Source organism: Nomascus leucogenys, chromosome 20, assembly GCF_006542625.1.
Source record: "Nomascus leucogenys isolate Asia chromosome 20, Asia_NLE_v1, whole genome shotgun sequence".
NCBI classification, from domain to species: Eukaryota; Metazoa; Chordata; class Mammalia; order Primates; family Hylobatidae; genus Nomascus; species Nomascus leucogenys.
The window spans coordinates 11,317,339-11,336,210 of record NC_044400.1 but is presented as its reverse complement, the minus strand read 5'-3'; the positions used below and the strand labels follow the sequence as shown (position 1 = coordinate 11,336,210).

Sequence of the window (18,872 nt, the reverse complement as noted above, 5' to 3'; positions counted from 1 at the left end):
GCATCTAAGCTCCTAGGGTTAGTCACTTCCTACAAGTCATTGGCCTAACAGTAGATGGCACAGCTTTATTTCAGCCTTGCTTCCCTGTGGGGCAGCATTCCCCAGTCCTTGGATTAAGTAAATTCTTTTTAGATGCGGTCTCTCTGTAGTATCTATGTAGCCTGGAATCTCAGAATTCTGTTTCAGTCATTTTCTCTGCTTTGTATTTCTGTTCTGTTTATTACTCAAAGAAAAGTCTATCTTGCTTTTTGAGATTAGCTATCTCTAATTTTCATTTTAAATGTATTTTATAAATTGTTACTGTGGTTTTAAAGTCAGAAATGGCCTAAAAGTGTAGACTTTTAACAGCGTCTTCACCAGGGATCTTGATTCTTCATAGGAAAAGTGAACTACTGCATTTTCCTTTTTTATACTGTGAACTTCCAAAGGGTAGAAGGAAGACATTTTCATCCTTATTCACTCATACCTAATAATCTATGGCACACTGTAAGCACTTAATAAATAATGAATTGTATTTTATGGCTATTGTCATCTTTTAAACCTAAGGCCAAAATGTTCATTCTATTTGAATTGGGAAGCTAAAGAAGAAAGCCTTTATCCCATCCATTTCTTATATTCAGCTATATGAAGGATCAAAGTCTGAATCTGATTGTGAAATTTAGAACTCTCTGATATTTTTAATACCTAAAAATATGAATCTAGTTAAACACTTAAAATATGAATACTTAAAAACATGAATATAGTTTTGGGTAACAAGTTAGAGATGCAACAAAAGAACATATAGTTTTTTCAGATTTAATAAAATGGAATACCTAGATGGAAACACATTTTACATCTTACTTATATTTATTTATATGTGCCAATAACTGGGTGTTTTGAGGGTTTTAGTTTTGATTTGTTTTGTCTGTTTTCTTTTTTGGTCTGGCAAGTTAAACTATACATTCACCTAAAAAGCTTTCAGAGAGGATTGCAATGGTTAAGCAAATGGCAACTTCTTGGCAGGAGGTGGGGTGTGGTAGGGAGGATATTCAGAAAGATTCATATAAACTATCAATACAGACTAATTATAATTTTTAAGTTTTAGTCAGACCTTAATGCACTACTTTATATCTATAATTATTGTAATTATTTCTGATTGTCTAACTACCCTAATTCATATGCCAAAAATAATTTAAGACAAAGATCATTGTCCTCAATCAGGGGTTGCCAACCCCTGCACCACAGACCAGTACTGGTCCATGGCCTGTTAGGAGCCAGGAGGAATAGCAGGAGGTGAGCAGCAGGTGACTCAGCATTATCACCTGAGCTCCACCTCCTGTCAGATCAGCAATGGCATTAGTTTCATACAAGCGCAAACCCTATTATGAGGGATCTCGACTGTGTGCTCCTTTTGAGAATCTATTACCTGATGATCTGAGGTGGAACAGTTTCATCCCGAAACCATCCCCTGCCTTCGTCCATGAAAAATTATCTTCCATCAAACCAGTTCTTGTTGTTCAAAAGTTTGAGGACCGCTGTCCTAAATGATCCACAAATGTGTCACAAATACAGTAAAATAATTTTGTATTAAAATCATCCTTATTTATATATTCTTTAGATACCCTTTCTCATAAAATTTTCATAGAAAATGTATGGGTTGATTGTCCATTTTGTAGGTAAGGAAATAAACACTCAGAAGCACAGAGGAAACAAACAGCAAACTGTGATTTGAACCCCGGGCTCGACCGATGTTTCAAACTCCTGGCCATCATGTTTCACTTCCCTACATATGTTTCAACACCTCCCTACAGTCAGTAAAGTGTCATGGATTCTACTGGTTTTGATTTTGGATGAGAGAATTAGAATGATTTGGTTGTATATATACTTTAATTAAAATGTTTTCAGTTTAATTTACTACGGTTGAAACAGGATCTAAAATATGGCAAAACCTCCTAGGGCATCTTTGCCTTCAGACACGGCACTCACAACCCTTACACTTCATCAAACCTAAACATAACATAGAGTGATCTCATGAAACATAAATCCTACTTTTAATACTCTATTATATGAATATATATATATATATGTATTAGCATTACAACACTCTCTTTTTTTTCATCATCTTATCTTGGATAGTTGTACACCAATGTTCATTGCAGCATTATTCATAAGAGCCAAAGTGTAGAAACAACCCAAGTGTCCTTAAACAAATGACTGGATAAAAATATGTGGTATGTACATACAGTGAAATATTATTCAGCCACAAAAAGAACGAAGTTCCAATACATGCCATAGCATGGATGCACCTTGAAAACACTACACTAAGTGAAACAAGCCAGGCACAAAGGACAAATATATGATGATTCCACTTATATGAAATATCTAGAATTAGCAAATTCATACAGACAGAAAATATCCATTACCAAGGGCCAGGGAAAGGGGGAAGTGGGGAGATACTGCCTTACACAGAGTTTCTATTTCAAGTGATGAAAAAGTTTTAGAAATACAGTGTCGATGGCTGCAAAATACTGGAAATATAATAAAAGCCACTGAATTGTACACTTAAAAACAGGTAAAATCTCAAATGTTATTTTATATATGTGGATATACATGTATATTTACCCCAATTTTAAACATTATAATGTAATATACCAAAAAAGATTGAGTGTACACTTTTTGGTGCATTGTATGATGTGTAAACTATACCTAAATAAATTTTTTTTAAGCTGCTTATTTCGGCAGACCAAGACATTCAACATCATTTCATTCCCTACTTCATCTCACACCAATTCATGCCATACTACCTGCATTTCAATCATACCAAATGACTCATTGTCTACTCCGTGCTTTTCATGTCTTTGTACTAAACATTTTCTGAATGCTTAGCCCAGAAGAGTAATTTTCAGTCTTTTTGATCTGAAGATCTTTACACTCTTAATCATTACTGAAGACTCCAGAGTCTGTGTATGTGGGTCATGTCTATATCTATTTACCATATTAGAAATTTAAACTTAAATTGTTTTAATTATTTATCAATGTTTTTAAAGTTAGAATAATGCAACAACTGTGTTCATCTAAATAGCCCCTTCTAAGAAAAGTAACTATTTCTTCAAAAATAATAACAAGAAATAATAACAAGAAATCATTGTTGTACAATGTTACAAATACATTTAATATCCATCTTACTAAAAGACAGCTGGATTCTCCTATCTGCCTCTTTATCCTCTCATTGTGTTGTTTTGGTTGAAGCATATGAAGAGCTTCCAGCCTCCCGAAGTTGTGTAATTGGAAAAGAGAGGAGTGTTTTAATAATAGCCTTTACAGATAACTGAGTATTCTTTCATGCTACACCAACACGTGACGAGTGGTGGTTACTTAAAGGTTAGTTAGTTGCAGTGTGGAATCTGAAACCATAGTGATGAACTTTTCATCCTCTATTACATTAAAATTCATTGGTCTATCTTGCACTTTGAATAAATCATTTACTCATGCATGATTTTATCATGTCATTTGAAAATATTGGTTCTCCAACTTATGCATATCTTCTAAATGTTGACACATTTCATTATGCAATACTCCCAAATCACATGCATTAATATTATCACCATGTCAACAGAAAAGCCTGTAACTATTGGGAAGCTGTCAAGGTTACTGTGATGGATACAAGACTTCTATTCTACAGCACACCAACATGGCACATGGATACATATGTAACAAACCTGCACACTGTGCACTTGTACCCTAAAACTTAAAGTATAATAATAATAAAAAATAAATAACAAAATAAAATAAAAAATAAAAATAAATAAATAAATAAAAAGACTTCTAATTTTTTTACTTCAGAGTTTGGTTTTTACCATTTGCAACACACACAGTAGGTCATTTACCTTGAAGTGACACACTCATTGTATTCATTCTTTAGAAAATGTCCACCACACATACAGGCTTGGGTAGCTATAGTTTAGTTATTCAAATCTAAATTTTTATTAAAAAACGATTAAATAAACTAGCTTACCTTTAGTAAAGAACTAGGTACAGGCTTTCAAAAGCGTAAGATGAAGCCTCATGTAATAAAATAAAAGCTTTGCAATACATAGTAAGCGAAAAAAGCATTTAGCTGGATAATATATTCAGTATCATTCCACTTTTATAATTAAAAATTACACACATACTTAACAAAATTCTGGGGTATGTCACATGTTAGTTATGGGTAAGTAAACAGGATTGATGGTTGCAGAGATGAGTCAGGGATTTCATATTCAAATCCATATTATTTGAACACTCTACAACAAATTTATATATTATTTTGCAATTTAGAAAGCAAAGAAAAAATTGATTTCCACATAGTGAAATTGGAAGAATGGGAAATATATGGAAATCACACAAAGACATCAGGAAGAGAGAAGTTGTGTGACGAATAAGAAGATGGTTTTCGTTAAACTTGAATGACAGGAAAAAGGTTTCCCTAAATTATGTGGATAATCCACACGGAACATTATGCTTGAATAATTATGTCCCATAAAAACATTAAAAATATTAGATCATTTCCATAATAACATTTTCTCACCAAGTCTGCTATATATATTATATATATTTTATATATATATACACACACACACACACACACACACAATAATCTCTGATGTTTGCTTGAGAAACTATGATTAACTATAACCGAACAGATATTCTTAAAGATACAATTTACCCACTGGAAAAAAAATCAACTACAATAGTTTTATACTGAAAAACGATTTTTCATGAATCTGAGTGCAGTTATTTATAAGAAACATCATGATAAAATATATTAAACCTTCCATGATTAGAAGCTAATAATCATAATTCGCTGTACATGCTAGCAATTAATTGCTTCTTTGACATTTGGCAGGGGGTGGGGGGTGGGGGTTAGATGATATAGTCACATTCATTCCTGAATATAAACTCTAGGAAAATGTAATTGCTACATGCAATTACCACTATTATTTCTCTAGTAATCTAAATGATACTCATTTCTACCTATTTAAAATCGAATTATTGTACTTACTTTCAACAATTACTTGTCTGTCTTCCCAGTTGTCTTTAATAAGCTGTATATTTCCAAAGTGTGCGTCACTGTAAAAGATTCGGTTGGTACCTTTTCTTCTTTGATTATAGTCAAAAGCCAAGGCTATGACGTTCTTGAAATAATGTGGATTCTCATACGGCCTTATTGGGGAATTTAAATTGGTTTCATCAGAAAGATGTATACTTTTTAATATTGTTCTTCCTGAATACAGCAAATAGCCTTCATGCCTCAGGCAAGTAACTCCATCTTCTGCCAAATATCCATGGGCACAAGCGCAAGTTCTCCGGGAATTTCCTCGATAAAGACAGAGCTGCTTACAGCCACCATTATCCCTGGCACAAACATTGGTCCCTAATGAAGAAAAATGATACACACATGCACATGTTTATGTTTTTCTTTCGTTTTTCAAACAAAATTCTCCATAAAGAAATATTAAAACTTTGACGTTGAATATTCTGTCTTTTTGCTCTTAATTGTAAGCTGGTCAATAAAAAATTTTAAAAGTATTATTTTTTAAAAAATCACAGCAGTTTAAATCTTGGGTTTCTTTGTTTGGAAAATCATATTCTGTTTCATTCAATATCCAAGTTAAGCATTAAATTTTTCCCTTAATGAGCCAGTTAAGTATATAAATCTTTTTTGAAACTTGATACTTATAGTGTTTCATATATTGTTCATTTAAAACATGAATCGATCTCACCAGAAATAATGCACTGCTTTAAACTCTATCTACGAGATGTGGAAAGCATCAAAGAAATCTATAGCTACAATGTGCCTAACCTCCTAAATATGTTGAGCATAAGTTCTTACTCCAATTTTAAGTGAAGATATAATATGCACTTAAAATTTCTTCACCAGTCTAATTCTCCTTTGTGAATTCATTATTATCTCCAACATTATTATAAATTCCTTTGACATAAAAAAGTTAGTTACAATTTATTTTAATGGAGGTAAACAAATTTTAAATGCCCAAATCATTGTCCTATAAGTTTAAAATAAATATTTTAAGGAAGTAATGACTTTGGAAATATTTTACACCAACAGCATCACCTTTGAGACCATAACCACTTATTATATGATTCATATTGTGTATAAAAATTTCAACTTCCCTTTACTAATATCCTACTTATGCTTTTAATTTTTTATCCAATCAATACATGTATCAAGTTTTTCTATATTCCTTAGCCAAAATCTATAATCAAGACATGCCACGTATGTAACATGTCCATGTACCTGTGCTGTCCTGGGCAAATATGCTTTTGTATGAAATATGACATATTTATTTTATTAGGCTACTATATGATACTTGCAGGAAATTGGATGTAAAGATAAGGTTTTGAGGTTTTAGACTTATACAAGATTTCTAAGTTTGACAAATGTTTTTAAAAATTGGAGAGAAATCACATAAAATATACGTATTATGTATTCTTTCAAGAGTGCTGACCTTTCTCTCTTACTCGGTTAAATATTTTAACCTCCTTCAGGTTGACTCCAAGGCCAGTTCTCATGGTTATTGTTTCTGTGGCATCATTCTTGTGGCCCCTTCTGACGGACCCGTTTGCATGTGCTCTGCCAAAAAGTTAAACATACATGATCAACAATCTTCGACTAATTAAAGTCAAGCCAGATACTTAAGCTGAAGACAACAGATGGACCAACAGAAGGAAAAGAAACCAACTTTAGTCTGTGACATTGAAATGCTTGAGCTTGGAATAGCAACAGTACCTGCCTTTTCTGTGGAAATTACATGGCTTTGTGAGATCCTTTTTGTGACCTTGCTAAGAAATGGCAAATCCTACAAGGGTAAAGCAACCGGCACTGAAATAACATTTTGAGACTCAACTACTTATGAAAAAATAAATTACCTGTCAGACCAGTAGATGTAAGCCCCAAAGACCGCAACTGAAAACATATCCACATTGCTTCCTGACAGCACCATCTCACGATTCCCTCCAGTCTCAAGGTCGATTCTCTCTATCTTGTCTGTGCGAGCATCACACCAGTACAATTTATTTTCCTAAATATCGATTGAGAAGTAATGTTACAGACTATATTTGATTGTTTTATCAAGAAAATAAAGGAACACTAAAAGTAGGTAAATGAAAGTTGTCAGTTAACGCACTTTAAATATTGAAAAGAAATCCAACAGACCTCATAGTCGATGGAGATGCCATTCGGCCATGCTATTCCCATGCTTACAAGGACAGCCCTCTCTGAACCATCCAAGCGAGCCTTTCCAATGCAGGGCATTTGTCCCCATTCAGTCCAGAACAAGAGGCTGAAATTAAATTGTTAATTTGTAGTATTTATGTACATTTATTTGTAGTATGCAGAGCTATGCAAAAAGACATTACTAATAACAGCAGTAACATTCACACTAGAATAAAAATAATACATTTCAGAAGTTAATATACAATGTGTTTATATTTCCAATAAAATAATTTTTGTCGTAAAAAAAATAGTTAACCAGTCGTAGAAATCATAGGATGCACTCAACATCCTACCAAAATACCTTTTGTGCCTGCGATTTCCTGTCTCAAATGCTCTTCTCCAACTTGTTTGCCTAATTACTTCCTACTTTTCATATCTCAACTATTTCTTTCCAGAAGTCTTCTGTGTCTTCCCTGTACCATGTGCTCTGCTTCACAACACAGATTAGAATGGCAAATTGCCACTTGTATTTCCTTACATTCATTTATTATAAATATTTTTTGCCCCCACTAGACTGTAAGCTCAACAAGGCCAGTGATCACTGCTCTATTTTCATTCACTATTACTCCTTCAGCACCAGGTAATTAGAAATTTTATGGTAAATACATATTTAATTTATGAATATAGACAAGAATGCATCATAACTTTCTATTTTGTCCACTTAGACTGCTAAATGTAACTATTCTAGTATGAATTTTATGTTATCTTATGAAGTCATCTTAAAATACAGTTTTAGGGAAAAGCAGAAATTCTTATTTTAGTAATCTTGTAAAACAAAATGTAATGGGGGAGGATATGGAAGAAAATATCATGCAGAAAGAACACATAGAGTATCCCAAAATAAAACAACATGTCATAAAATGTAGAAAAACAGAATGTATATAATCCATGTATTTAACTCATTCATTCAAAAAATTCAGTATTCATAGGGACTATACAGAAATCTATGCTTTTAGATAAATATAGTTCTTAATTATATTATATATATATAATATAATATAGATATATTATATGAAAGATATCTATATATTAGATATATATTATTATATCTATATATCTATATATCGATATATAGATTATATTAGATATATATATCATATATAGATATCATATATAGGTATCTATATCTAGATATATATTATATATAATATTATATTAGATATATATGTTATATTAGATATATATATTAGATATATATATCTTAATATAATTAAGAAATATAGTTCTTAATTATATTTGATAAATATAATTCTTAATTTGAAGTTACATCTACTGAAGTTTTTATCCAACTATCAGACATCAGCAGTGAACAAAGTTTTAAAAAATATGGGAAGCATTGATTCAAAAGCTGGGTATATATTTCCTAATTTTTAAAAATTATTGTAATTTTTTTAATTTTTAATAGGTATATTGCACCTAAATAGTGAACACAGTACCTAATGGATAGTTCCTCCCCTCCCCAAGTAGTCCACAGTGTCTCTTGTTCCCATGTTTATGTTCATGTGTGCTCAATGCTTAGCTCCCACCTATAAGTGAGAACACTCAGCGCTCGCTTTTCTGTTCCTGCATCAATTCATGTAGGTTTATGGCCTCCAGCTCCAGCCGCATTGCTGCAAAAGGGCTGTTTTCATTCTTTTTATGGCTTCGTAGTATTCCCTGGTATATATGTACATTTTCTTTTTGCAGTCTACCATTCACTGGCACCTAGGTTTATTCTACATTTTTGCAATTGTGAAAAGCAGGTTGATGGACATATGAGTGCACGTGTCTTTTTGGTATAATGATGCATTTTCCTTTGGGTATATACCCAGTAATGGGATTATTTGAATGGTAGCTCTGTTTTAAGTTCCTTGTAAAATCTCCAAATTGCTTTCCATAGTGGCTGAACTAATTTACATCCTCACCAACAGTGTTTAAGCATTCCCTTTTTCCTGCAGCCTCATCAGCATATTTGAATAATATATGTGAACAGTCACGTAAGAATCAGTGAGACTGCATACAGAAAAATTAAAGACTTATATTTTGTTTATACTCACTGGAGTTATTTAAGTACAAATTGATACTTAACTAAATAAAAATATATGTATTATTTATGTATATTTTTAAATTTGTTTTAATAGTTGATATTTTTCTTGAAAATGCTGTGTAAAATAAACACGTTAGAGTTTTACAGACAAACAAAAATGAGGTATGGCTACAATCTCAATTATATTAATCCTGAAGAAAATTTCAATCATGTTTACAAGCTTTATAAATCAGAAAGGAAAAACTTTGTGGCATAATATCCAACTAATACTTTATTGGTAAGATATTATTGAAGAAGGCATTTAAAAATCTACACTTTTATTAATGTCAAGATTTTTAAGACTTTAAGGTATGCTCTCGGTGGATGAAAAATATTATTCAATATAAAATAACTGGCAAATGAAATGTACTGCTGCACTTAACTTTTTAAGGAAAAATATATATTAAAATGGCAGGTAATGTTATACTGTGAAGGAGGCACTGTGAGACCAGGACAGACATGTGCTTACTCATCTAATCTGATTCTTATCATCTGTTTTTAACATATTCCAAAGTTCACATAAGAAAAGAAATATGCATATTAAAGATTTTACTTAATATTAATCTACTTGCAAATGCACTAATAAAAATATTATTTTGAGTGAACAGATCAAATAAACTATTTATAGGTTGGTGCACAAATAAATGTGTTTATTGCTATTAAAAGTAATGGCAAAAAGCACAATTACTTGTATACCAACCAACCTACTTAGCCCTAATTCTTACAGCTATGGTAATTATGACTAGGAAGTAAATGATCCACAGTCCACATGGCCAATAAGAGGGCAAGCCAAGAACCACACTCAGCCTTTACTAATCCAGGCCTATATTGTCTTCCCTATAATACGTTGTCTCACCAAATAGAAAGATAACACAGAAATATATAATGATATTATATCAAATGTTATTTTTCCTTAGCTATAAGATGTGTAACAAGAAATCTCCATATTTAAAACCATAAAACAGGCCTGGCACAGTGGCTCACGCCTGTAATACCAACACTTCAGGAGGCCGAGGCAGGCAGAACACTTGAGGTCAGGAATTTGAGACCAGTCTGGCCAACATGGTAAAACCCCAAAAATACAAAAATTGGCCTAGCGTGGTGGTGCGTGCCTGTAGTCCCAGCTACCTGGGAGGCTGAGGCAGGAGAATCACTGGAACCTGGGAGGCAGATTCTGCAGTGAGCCAAGATCACACCATTGCACTCCAGCATGGGCAACAGAGTGAGACTCTGTCTTAAAACACACACACACACACACACACACACACACACACACACACACACACACACAGTAAACAAAATATGAAAAAGGTCTTAGCATTGAGAAAGAAGTCGCTCTCTTTTTTTCCAAGTAATCCCTATTCATTTTAAATTTGTGCTACTTTTATGCAAGAGGCTGAGATAAATGTAACAAAAAATTATGTCTAAAATTATTCTAAGTAAAACTATTTTTTAATCCAGAATTTACACAATTTTTTCTGTGGAAAACAGTAGTGATTAGATATCCCATCATTATATGGGAAGCCAAATCTTACTGTGTAGGAATCACTTTTAGAGTCAAATAATTTATCAACTGAATAAAAGTAAAAGGTTTTAAACCTATCAAAATTAAGCAAACATTTTATGTCAAGCAAATAATAATTTATTTGCTCGTTAAACTGAAATTGAAAGTAAAGAAATGAATAGAATTTGCACCTTGAGAAACTTTCAGGATTATAAACCAAATGTAGAGAAAGAACCCTCTCCAAAAACTGCAGGAAGAGACTTGTAATTTAAGGTAATAACTTACATAGATGCACCCGAGATATCATTAATGAACATAGATTCTTGGTATCTAAAATGTGGTCTTTAGCAATAGAAAGAAATGAAAATATTTGTCCCTGGTTTTTGAGACCCTACTGATATTAACATTGACTGACAAAATTACTATCGATTTTGAACCTATTTGAGTTCAAATTTTGCAGTTGTGAAATACGTGTTGACTATCTGACACAGCCAAGAAAAATGGATTTTAGAGTATTAACTGGGTACATGTAGCCCTACTAAAAATACTTTCTCAAATATGGAAAATATTAAACTTGTCCAAATCAAATGCTATATTGTATAACTGGATTTTATCTGAATAATAAAGTAGCATTTGTTAAACTAAAAAATGTTCTTTATTTAAATAAGCTTGCACTTATAAATTTAAAAACGTAAAATTTTAAAAGGGACATTTAAAAGTGGCTTTCAGAATTATAGAAATTTTGTCAGAAACTGTCATAATACAAATATCTTTATTGTCTTAATTAGACTCTAACAGTTTCGGGCAGGAAAACAGGGCAATGAACACATATCATGAGTTAATTTCCAACTGATTATTGACATTTGGAAATAGGTAAAAAATAGGTAAAAAGATCACATTTGGTAGCACTGGCGTGCCCAAAGGCCTAGCAAACTCTTAATGGCCGCTGAAAGTTAATTGTATTTGTCTTCTGACAACTGTACAGATTGACATCAGAATTAGTCTAGGTCAAGGTACACTTTTCAGGAAAATTTTTTTTTTCCTGTCACAAGCACTTACATTCAAGCTGAAAAAATACACATTCAAATTATTATAAATGCCCATGAATAAATTTGAGAAAGCTAACATTAGTGACCAAGCTCTGATTTTTGTGTGAGAAGGGTAATGGAGAGAAATAAAATAATAAGTAAGTCTATTTTTTAAGAGAAACAGTATTAAATGTTATCCTTACACTCTACATATGTGAACAGTTGTGAAAAGCAAGACTAGTTGGAATTAATCATTTTCTCTGAATTTAAAATTCTCTTCTTTGACTGCTAAACTGTTTCCCTGGAGCTCAAATTTGAGTTGCAATTTTTACAATAAATGTGCCATTTCTTCCTACTTTTCTGGCTTCCCTAAGTGAGTATGATTTAGATCCTTTGTCACATATGATAAAGAAAACTTGAGATAACCAAAAAATGTTCATGCTGGCACAAAAATGAAGATCAGGTAATTCTCTTATGTTGGCAGCTGGCTTTGGTCAAGAAGAGAATCGAGAATGTCACTGTGTCCTCTCCTAGCGTGGGGGTCAACAGTGGGTTATCCTATCTGCAAAAAGTAAGAGAAACAAAAAAGAAAGCAAAATAAAAACCCTACAGACGAACAATAGTAGCTAGCCTTTACACGAGCATAAGCTTTTAATTTGACAAAAGCTGCTTGTAATTTCCAATTTCTTAGCAGATGCACTAGAATCACTCAAAATTCACACAAATGGAATACTTTATAAGTCAACATATCCATGGCTACATCTTCAGATCATAAGTAAAATAAAATCATATTGTAAAAGTTTGAATATATTTTATGAGTATGCTATTGGACATTTTTTATCTCCTGAGGAATAAAATGAAATGTGGAGCGTTCTCTTTTTCTGTAAGGCCTTATTCACATTTTCTTTTTCTTCATTTATGTGCAGTTTTGTCTGAGAAAGTATTACAGGCCAATCCCAAATTATTTTTCAAGTCTTAAATATGTTGCTATTGATTAAAGAATTCTGTAACATAAAAAGCACTCAACCGCAGGTAACAGAACCCTGTGCTAAAAGGAAGAAAATATAAAACCAGTCTACCCTTGGACACTACCGCACTTTTCAAATTTTTTGTTGTTATTGTTGGTTTCGTGGTTGATTCTCAAACTGATTCTTGCACTGTACTCATGCACTCATCAACAAATATTTCATTAGGTATTTATTATGTGCTAGGAGCTGATGATACCAAATAAATTAGATTTAGGTACCCTCATAAAGTCCATTGTTAATGGCAGAGGCAAATGGGCAAGTAAGTATCTGAGAAAAATGCTGATTAGAAATATTTAAAATTTGCTAGTTTCTTGAAGTCATAAATTTAGGGGCTTGAACAATGATAACGTTGAAGTGTTGTGAGAAAAGTTGTCTTTCCTGTAAACAACTTCAGAAATTTTTTTTTTCTTTTAGGTGAAAATAAAGATATAAGCCATTTGAGTTGTTCTTTCTGTTTAAGCTTCAAAATTATTTAACTTATTTGTCAATTTGTTTCTTTCTTGGTCTGCTATTCTTAAGTTTACATCTGAGCCTTTCTTGATTCACTACATTGCAATTTTGAGTAATTATATAGGACAATTATTATGTGTATGAATAGCACACACTGGAGAAGCAGAAATTATTCAGAAACAAAAAATATTTATATATGTATATATATACACACATATATAATATTTCATAGCACATTAAAAATATTACACCATGGTATAGCTCATTTTTCATTTTATATATGTATTTACACCCTGCCTCATTGCCCATCCTCTCACTTAAACAAATAGTTAACATATACATGTACATATATATAATATTAGCTTGTTCACATTTATAATTTTCTTGAATAGTCCATGTTTATGCACTTTTGTATATTCAATATATATTTGATATTTTCCTATAACTATGAATTTACCAAATATTTAACATCTAGCTGCCCAGAGCCTATACTTCTAGAGCTCATGAGCTGACTTAGAATTATCAAAATATTATAAAGAAGTTTTTAATTTGTTTCATGACTTGCAACGTATCTTACCAGCATTATTCCTATGGCAAATCAAATTTATTCCATTTCCTTTATATATGTGTTCCCTTGCTTTAAGATGCAAAATATACTCTAAGAGAAGGTATTAAACTACACTACACTGTTGTTATCTTAACAGGTGTTAAACTGTCAACCAAGACCTTTTATATATTGTTGAGCATACTCAAAAAGTATCTACATAATCAAAGACCATTTGAAAATATGTACTTATAGAACAGCAAGATCCCATGTCAATTTGAATCTTTGCCATGCAAAGAAAAACTTTTCAGCACATTATTTACAGTCACAGAAATATAGAGCTAAATTAAGGGAGAAAACATACATCCTGGTGCTTAAAAGGAAATAAAACAAAATTACAGTATTTGTGTTTCGGTTAGAGATCATATACCACGGGAAGTTAATCAAAATTTTTAACATCATAATGGGGCTTCCTATACATCTTTTCGTTGTTAGTATTAACTTTTCAGCATGGAGAAAATTATTACATTTCAATTTTCACAAAGCAAGTAATACCAGAGGAGGAGGAGGAGCAGGAGGAGGAAGAAGAGGAGGAAGAGGAGGAGGAAGAGGAGGAGGAGGAAGAGGAGGAAGAAGGAAGAAGAAGAAGAGGAGGAAGAGGAAGAGGAAGAAGAGGAGGAGGAGGAGTCAATGATAGATGAAAGAAACTGATTTTTTAAGCTAAACTAAACTTGTACGTGATTCCTATTTTGTATTTGGCTACATTTTAAAAGAGCTCAAGTCTCTATTGTTCAAAAACAGGATTTGTGCCCACTTTTCAAGGCCTGTTTTTATTTTGAATTCAGCTAATTCACTCCACTATGGTTCACATTTTCCCTTGGCAATACCATCTGCCACGTTTTAACTTCAGAGTATTAAAGTACTGTACTTTATTCCTATGATATAAATTTTGACACTGAAATGTCTATATAATATTACCTGGAAATCAAAGTTTGAATAATTTTACAAGACTCTTCATTTTTAAGTCTTTTATTTTCTCTCTAAATTCAAGTCAATAAACATATGGAAAAAGTATAGGGAGACATATATCTCTAATATTTCCAAGCAGTAATGAATATTTCCTAGAAACAAGTTTAACATTTAAATGAGTGTATCTACTCTTAACTATGAATATGGAAAAAATTTATCCATGTGACATAATTTATATTTTAAAAATGCTTTTAAGAAGAAGTAAATAATATTTAAATATTGCTACATATGTCAAAGATTTCTTGTTTTGTGGACTCACATGTAATTCTCGTTTTGAGAGCTCAAAATTAAGAAATCAGAAATATTTACTGAGATCCTCCTGCTGAGTCAGTGCTGAGCCAGTAGTTGCAATGGAGAGAAAAAAATCTGACAAACATCTGGAGCAAAGAAATAGGAAGACTTGTTGACAGATGGAAATAGGTGATGAAAAAATACTGGAAAATCTAAAGTTTCAACCTCTTTTGTGACAACAGGAAAAGAGATATCATATTTAAGAAAGGAAGGCAGCAGATGAGAGGTAGGAGGACATGTTAAGTTTTCAGTGACAGACATTCAAATAAATAACTGTAAAGGATATCAGAAATATAAATAAAGGGGTGAAGATATTTTATTACTATTTTGCATGTATTTATATTTTTATATTTCACTATATATGCGTGATTTACATTTTAAAAACATGGGATTAGATGGGTTTAAAAGACAAATATAATAAGAGAGAGAATGGCACACAAAGCCTTAAATGAGAATAAAGAGAATAAAATATAATGCTCACAGGAGCTATATAGAGTGGCCTAAGAGAAAATCAGAAAATGCAGGATCAGAGAAGCCTAAAGAAAAAAAGGAATTCTTGGATGGACCATCAGTGGAGAAAACTGTCCTGGAGAAGGCAAATGGTATAAAACCTGCAATAATACTAATAATAATCTCTGGATGTGGCTGCAAATAAATTTAGAAACTCCTGTATAACAACAGAAGCTGAAACCCATTTTAGGAGTTCAATGATGGGACAATGGATATAGATCATGATTCTGAGAAGCTGAGAAGAAAACATGTGGAAAGTAATTACATTAGTAATGTGTTATCTAATGAGAGTGACTTGAGCCTATCTGAAAGCAGAAGGGAAAGGCTTCATTGAAAGGAACAAGTTAAGGTTGATAAAATAGAAGAGAATGATTTTTGCATGGAATGTCTGAGGAGATATTTGTATCCAGAATAAAAGTAGAGAAGTCATTTTAAGGAAGAAAGAAATCTTTTTCTGAGGTTATACTCACTTAAACATTTACAGCATTAATTCACACATTCTCTTTCCCTTGACTGCATTATCACCTATCACAATTACACACCATTTATTTATTGCTTTACCACTGGCTAGCAGCTTTTTCATCTTCTCCTTCCACTGCTGACATTCTATGGAACTTAATGACATATGAACACCCAAGCTCATAGTACTTCGTCTTTATTGCTCCAGGGACCTTCCTAGAATCACCCTCTCTTAATTCATAGAGCTGTGTTGGTCACTTATACCAGCTGGACCTTATCTCTCTACTCTTACCCTGGTCTACTCTTGACATCCCACTATTCCATCACTAGCTTACAGGCCTCACCGCCTCATTGGTAACTCAAAGTTAACCCATTACAACTGCCAACTTTGATCTATAACCTTTTTGCTCCTTTTTGGTACATGTTTTCTTTTTCTTTTCTTTACTACCCGTACTTTGCCAAGCATTATTATTCATTGTCATATAAAATTCTTGCTTAGATTCTAGAAATCCATCCCGGCTAGTCTCACGTTGCTTGAAAATTCTTTGATTCATTATTGTGGAAAATATTTACTACAATAGCTTCAGCAAAACTTAACCTGTTCACTTAAAGCTGATAACCTTAGAAATATAGACTAGCAGCTGTGACTTTCTTCAATTTCATCAGTTTAACCTCTAAAATACATTTGATCTCCGCATTCTATCTCTTCTTTCACTCCATCTCTGAAGGGAAAGAGAACTAGCACCCACCTCATTTAATCCTCCCAATTAACTAAATGGATATAGGCATTTGAGACCAAGAAGTTTAGAAATACCTCAAAGGCACATGTAAAAATAGTAAATGTCTAAGTGGGGACTCCAAACTGTAATGGACACCGTCAGTGCTCCATATAAACACCCTGAGTGCTCCATATAAACACCCTCAGATGCTGTTTACCATTTCTGAGCTCTCAAATGACCTAACAGCTCACGTAGACAATTTTCTTTGGAGGATTATCCTTGGGCCACTTGAATCTCTTCTCCCACAAGTGCCGACGTTCAGAAATTTTGAGAGTGTCTGTTTTCCGAGGGTGGCCCTTCCACTGGCTGACTACTTAGGAGTCTGAATACCAAGTTCCATCACTGTGGGGTAAAGTTTAGACTCTAGAGTCCCTCCAGGAATCAGTCTGAGGCCAAGATTATGTTCAAAATTAAATATTTGCTTGATCTCTTTCTTCCCCTTTTCAACTGACTATGCTTGTCCTGAGTTGACTTCTCATTCTAGAATCTCTTTCTGGGATACCTCACGTAAGATACAAATCTTGCCTCCCTGCTTTCTGTCTGTGATTCCTCCTGCTCTGCCCTATTGTCTCTTCCTTGTCAAGGCTCCTCCTATGCTCCCTGGAATTGGTCTCCCCTTTAGGTTCATTTCCATCTTCTGTCTTCCAACCAGTTTATTTCCCCTTTGCCTATGAATATGTGCAATATCCCCATACTAAGAAAAACCTTATACTCTACAATCTTCTCAACTTATCTTCTATTTCTCCTCTTTCCCTTCATCACCCAGTTTCCATCAGTTTATTCTGTATATGCTAGCTCCACTTTCTAATTATTCTTTTGTCTACTCTTTATATTTGGCTTCTGTCCTTACTCATCTTCTGAAATTGATCAAAATATGCAACATCATCCTCATCACCAGTTGCATGTTCTGTTCTCTGCTTTCTCTCTCTCTCCTGATCTCTTTTTTGCTGGCGCACTGTTCTTCCTTAAACTCTCTTCCCTTGACTTTTACAGCTCAGTAACTTCCAAAGACTCAAAATGGCTGTTTTTGTTGCTATTATTGTTGTTGTTCTTTCTTTTTTCTCTCTCCTAGTCATTCTATCCCCTAACTATAAGCATTCTTCATTTTTGTTATTAGACTTCCTTTTTTGGCACTCTTTCTTGGGTAACCTCACACACTATCACAGTTTATTACAGAGCCTGAATTCTGTTGGAATAAGTAAGAAGTGACTTTATATTTATCCAACTACTGATTCCATGTATGCTTTACTGAGTATTTCCTCTCCAAACTTGGCTGTCTCAGAAAGATCCCATAACTTCCCAGCCAATTACCATTCGATGAACAGTATCATACAGTTAAGATTAATTTTAGAGCACATTCTCTTCCCTCTCTCCAAATGTGACCTGACTCCCTTTGGCATTGGGATTTGCAGTGAAAAAGTATAGAATGTTTTTTTTTTTTTTTCATTTACTGCTATTTTCTCTTTATTTTAGCCTCCCTCTTACATATTTGTCTTGAGCTCTCTCCATTACTTGGCTTGAGGGAAGGGAAAGAACCCTTTTGTCTAATCCACAGGGGTGATAATTTACCATTCTTAAAGATTCTTTATGTTAAAGAATCTTACAACTTCAATAAACTCACATCACAACACTGATCTTAGCTCCTATATGTTGTTTGAGGCCAAGGGAAGGCTGAGGAGAGAGGGTCCAGGACTGGTTTGGAGTTCACTTGGTAAACTGGAGAAGGCATGACCCTGGCAATTTTTAAAAAATATATAGGGAGCCCTACCAACAATTATACGGACCCAAGTTGTCTTCCAGCCACATTACCTACTCTTCCCTATGTGTACCTCATGTACCTATACTCTTGCTGATGGCTTTCGCTTTGTCACTACCAAATCTCTAATTATTCCATTTCTTCTTCATATAATTTATACCTACCGCATCTCAGAAA

General features: G+C 33.1%; 1 protein-coding gene across 1 annotated transcript in view; it reads right to left on the bottom strand.

Annotated features, from left to right (window-relative positions):
* LRP1B (LDL receptor related protein 1B) overlaps window positions 1–18,872 on the bottom strand; it is a 1,933,392-nt gene that overhangs the window by 476,709 nt on the left and 1,437,811 nt on the right. The window contains exons 38-41 of the mRNA XM_003267617.4: window positions 7,193–7,319; window positions 6,907–7,058; window positions 6,486–6,610; window positions 5,021–5,392 (exon numbers count right to left, since the gene is read on the bottom strand). Of these exons, the coding sequence (XP_003267665.2) occupies window positions 5,021–5,392; window positions 6,486–6,610; window positions 6,907–7,058; window positions 7,193–7,319 (776 nt within the window). The remainder of the gene's footprint in view (window positions 1–5,020; window positions 5,393–6,485; window positions 6,611–6,906; window positions 7,059–7,192; window positions 7,320–18,872) is intronic.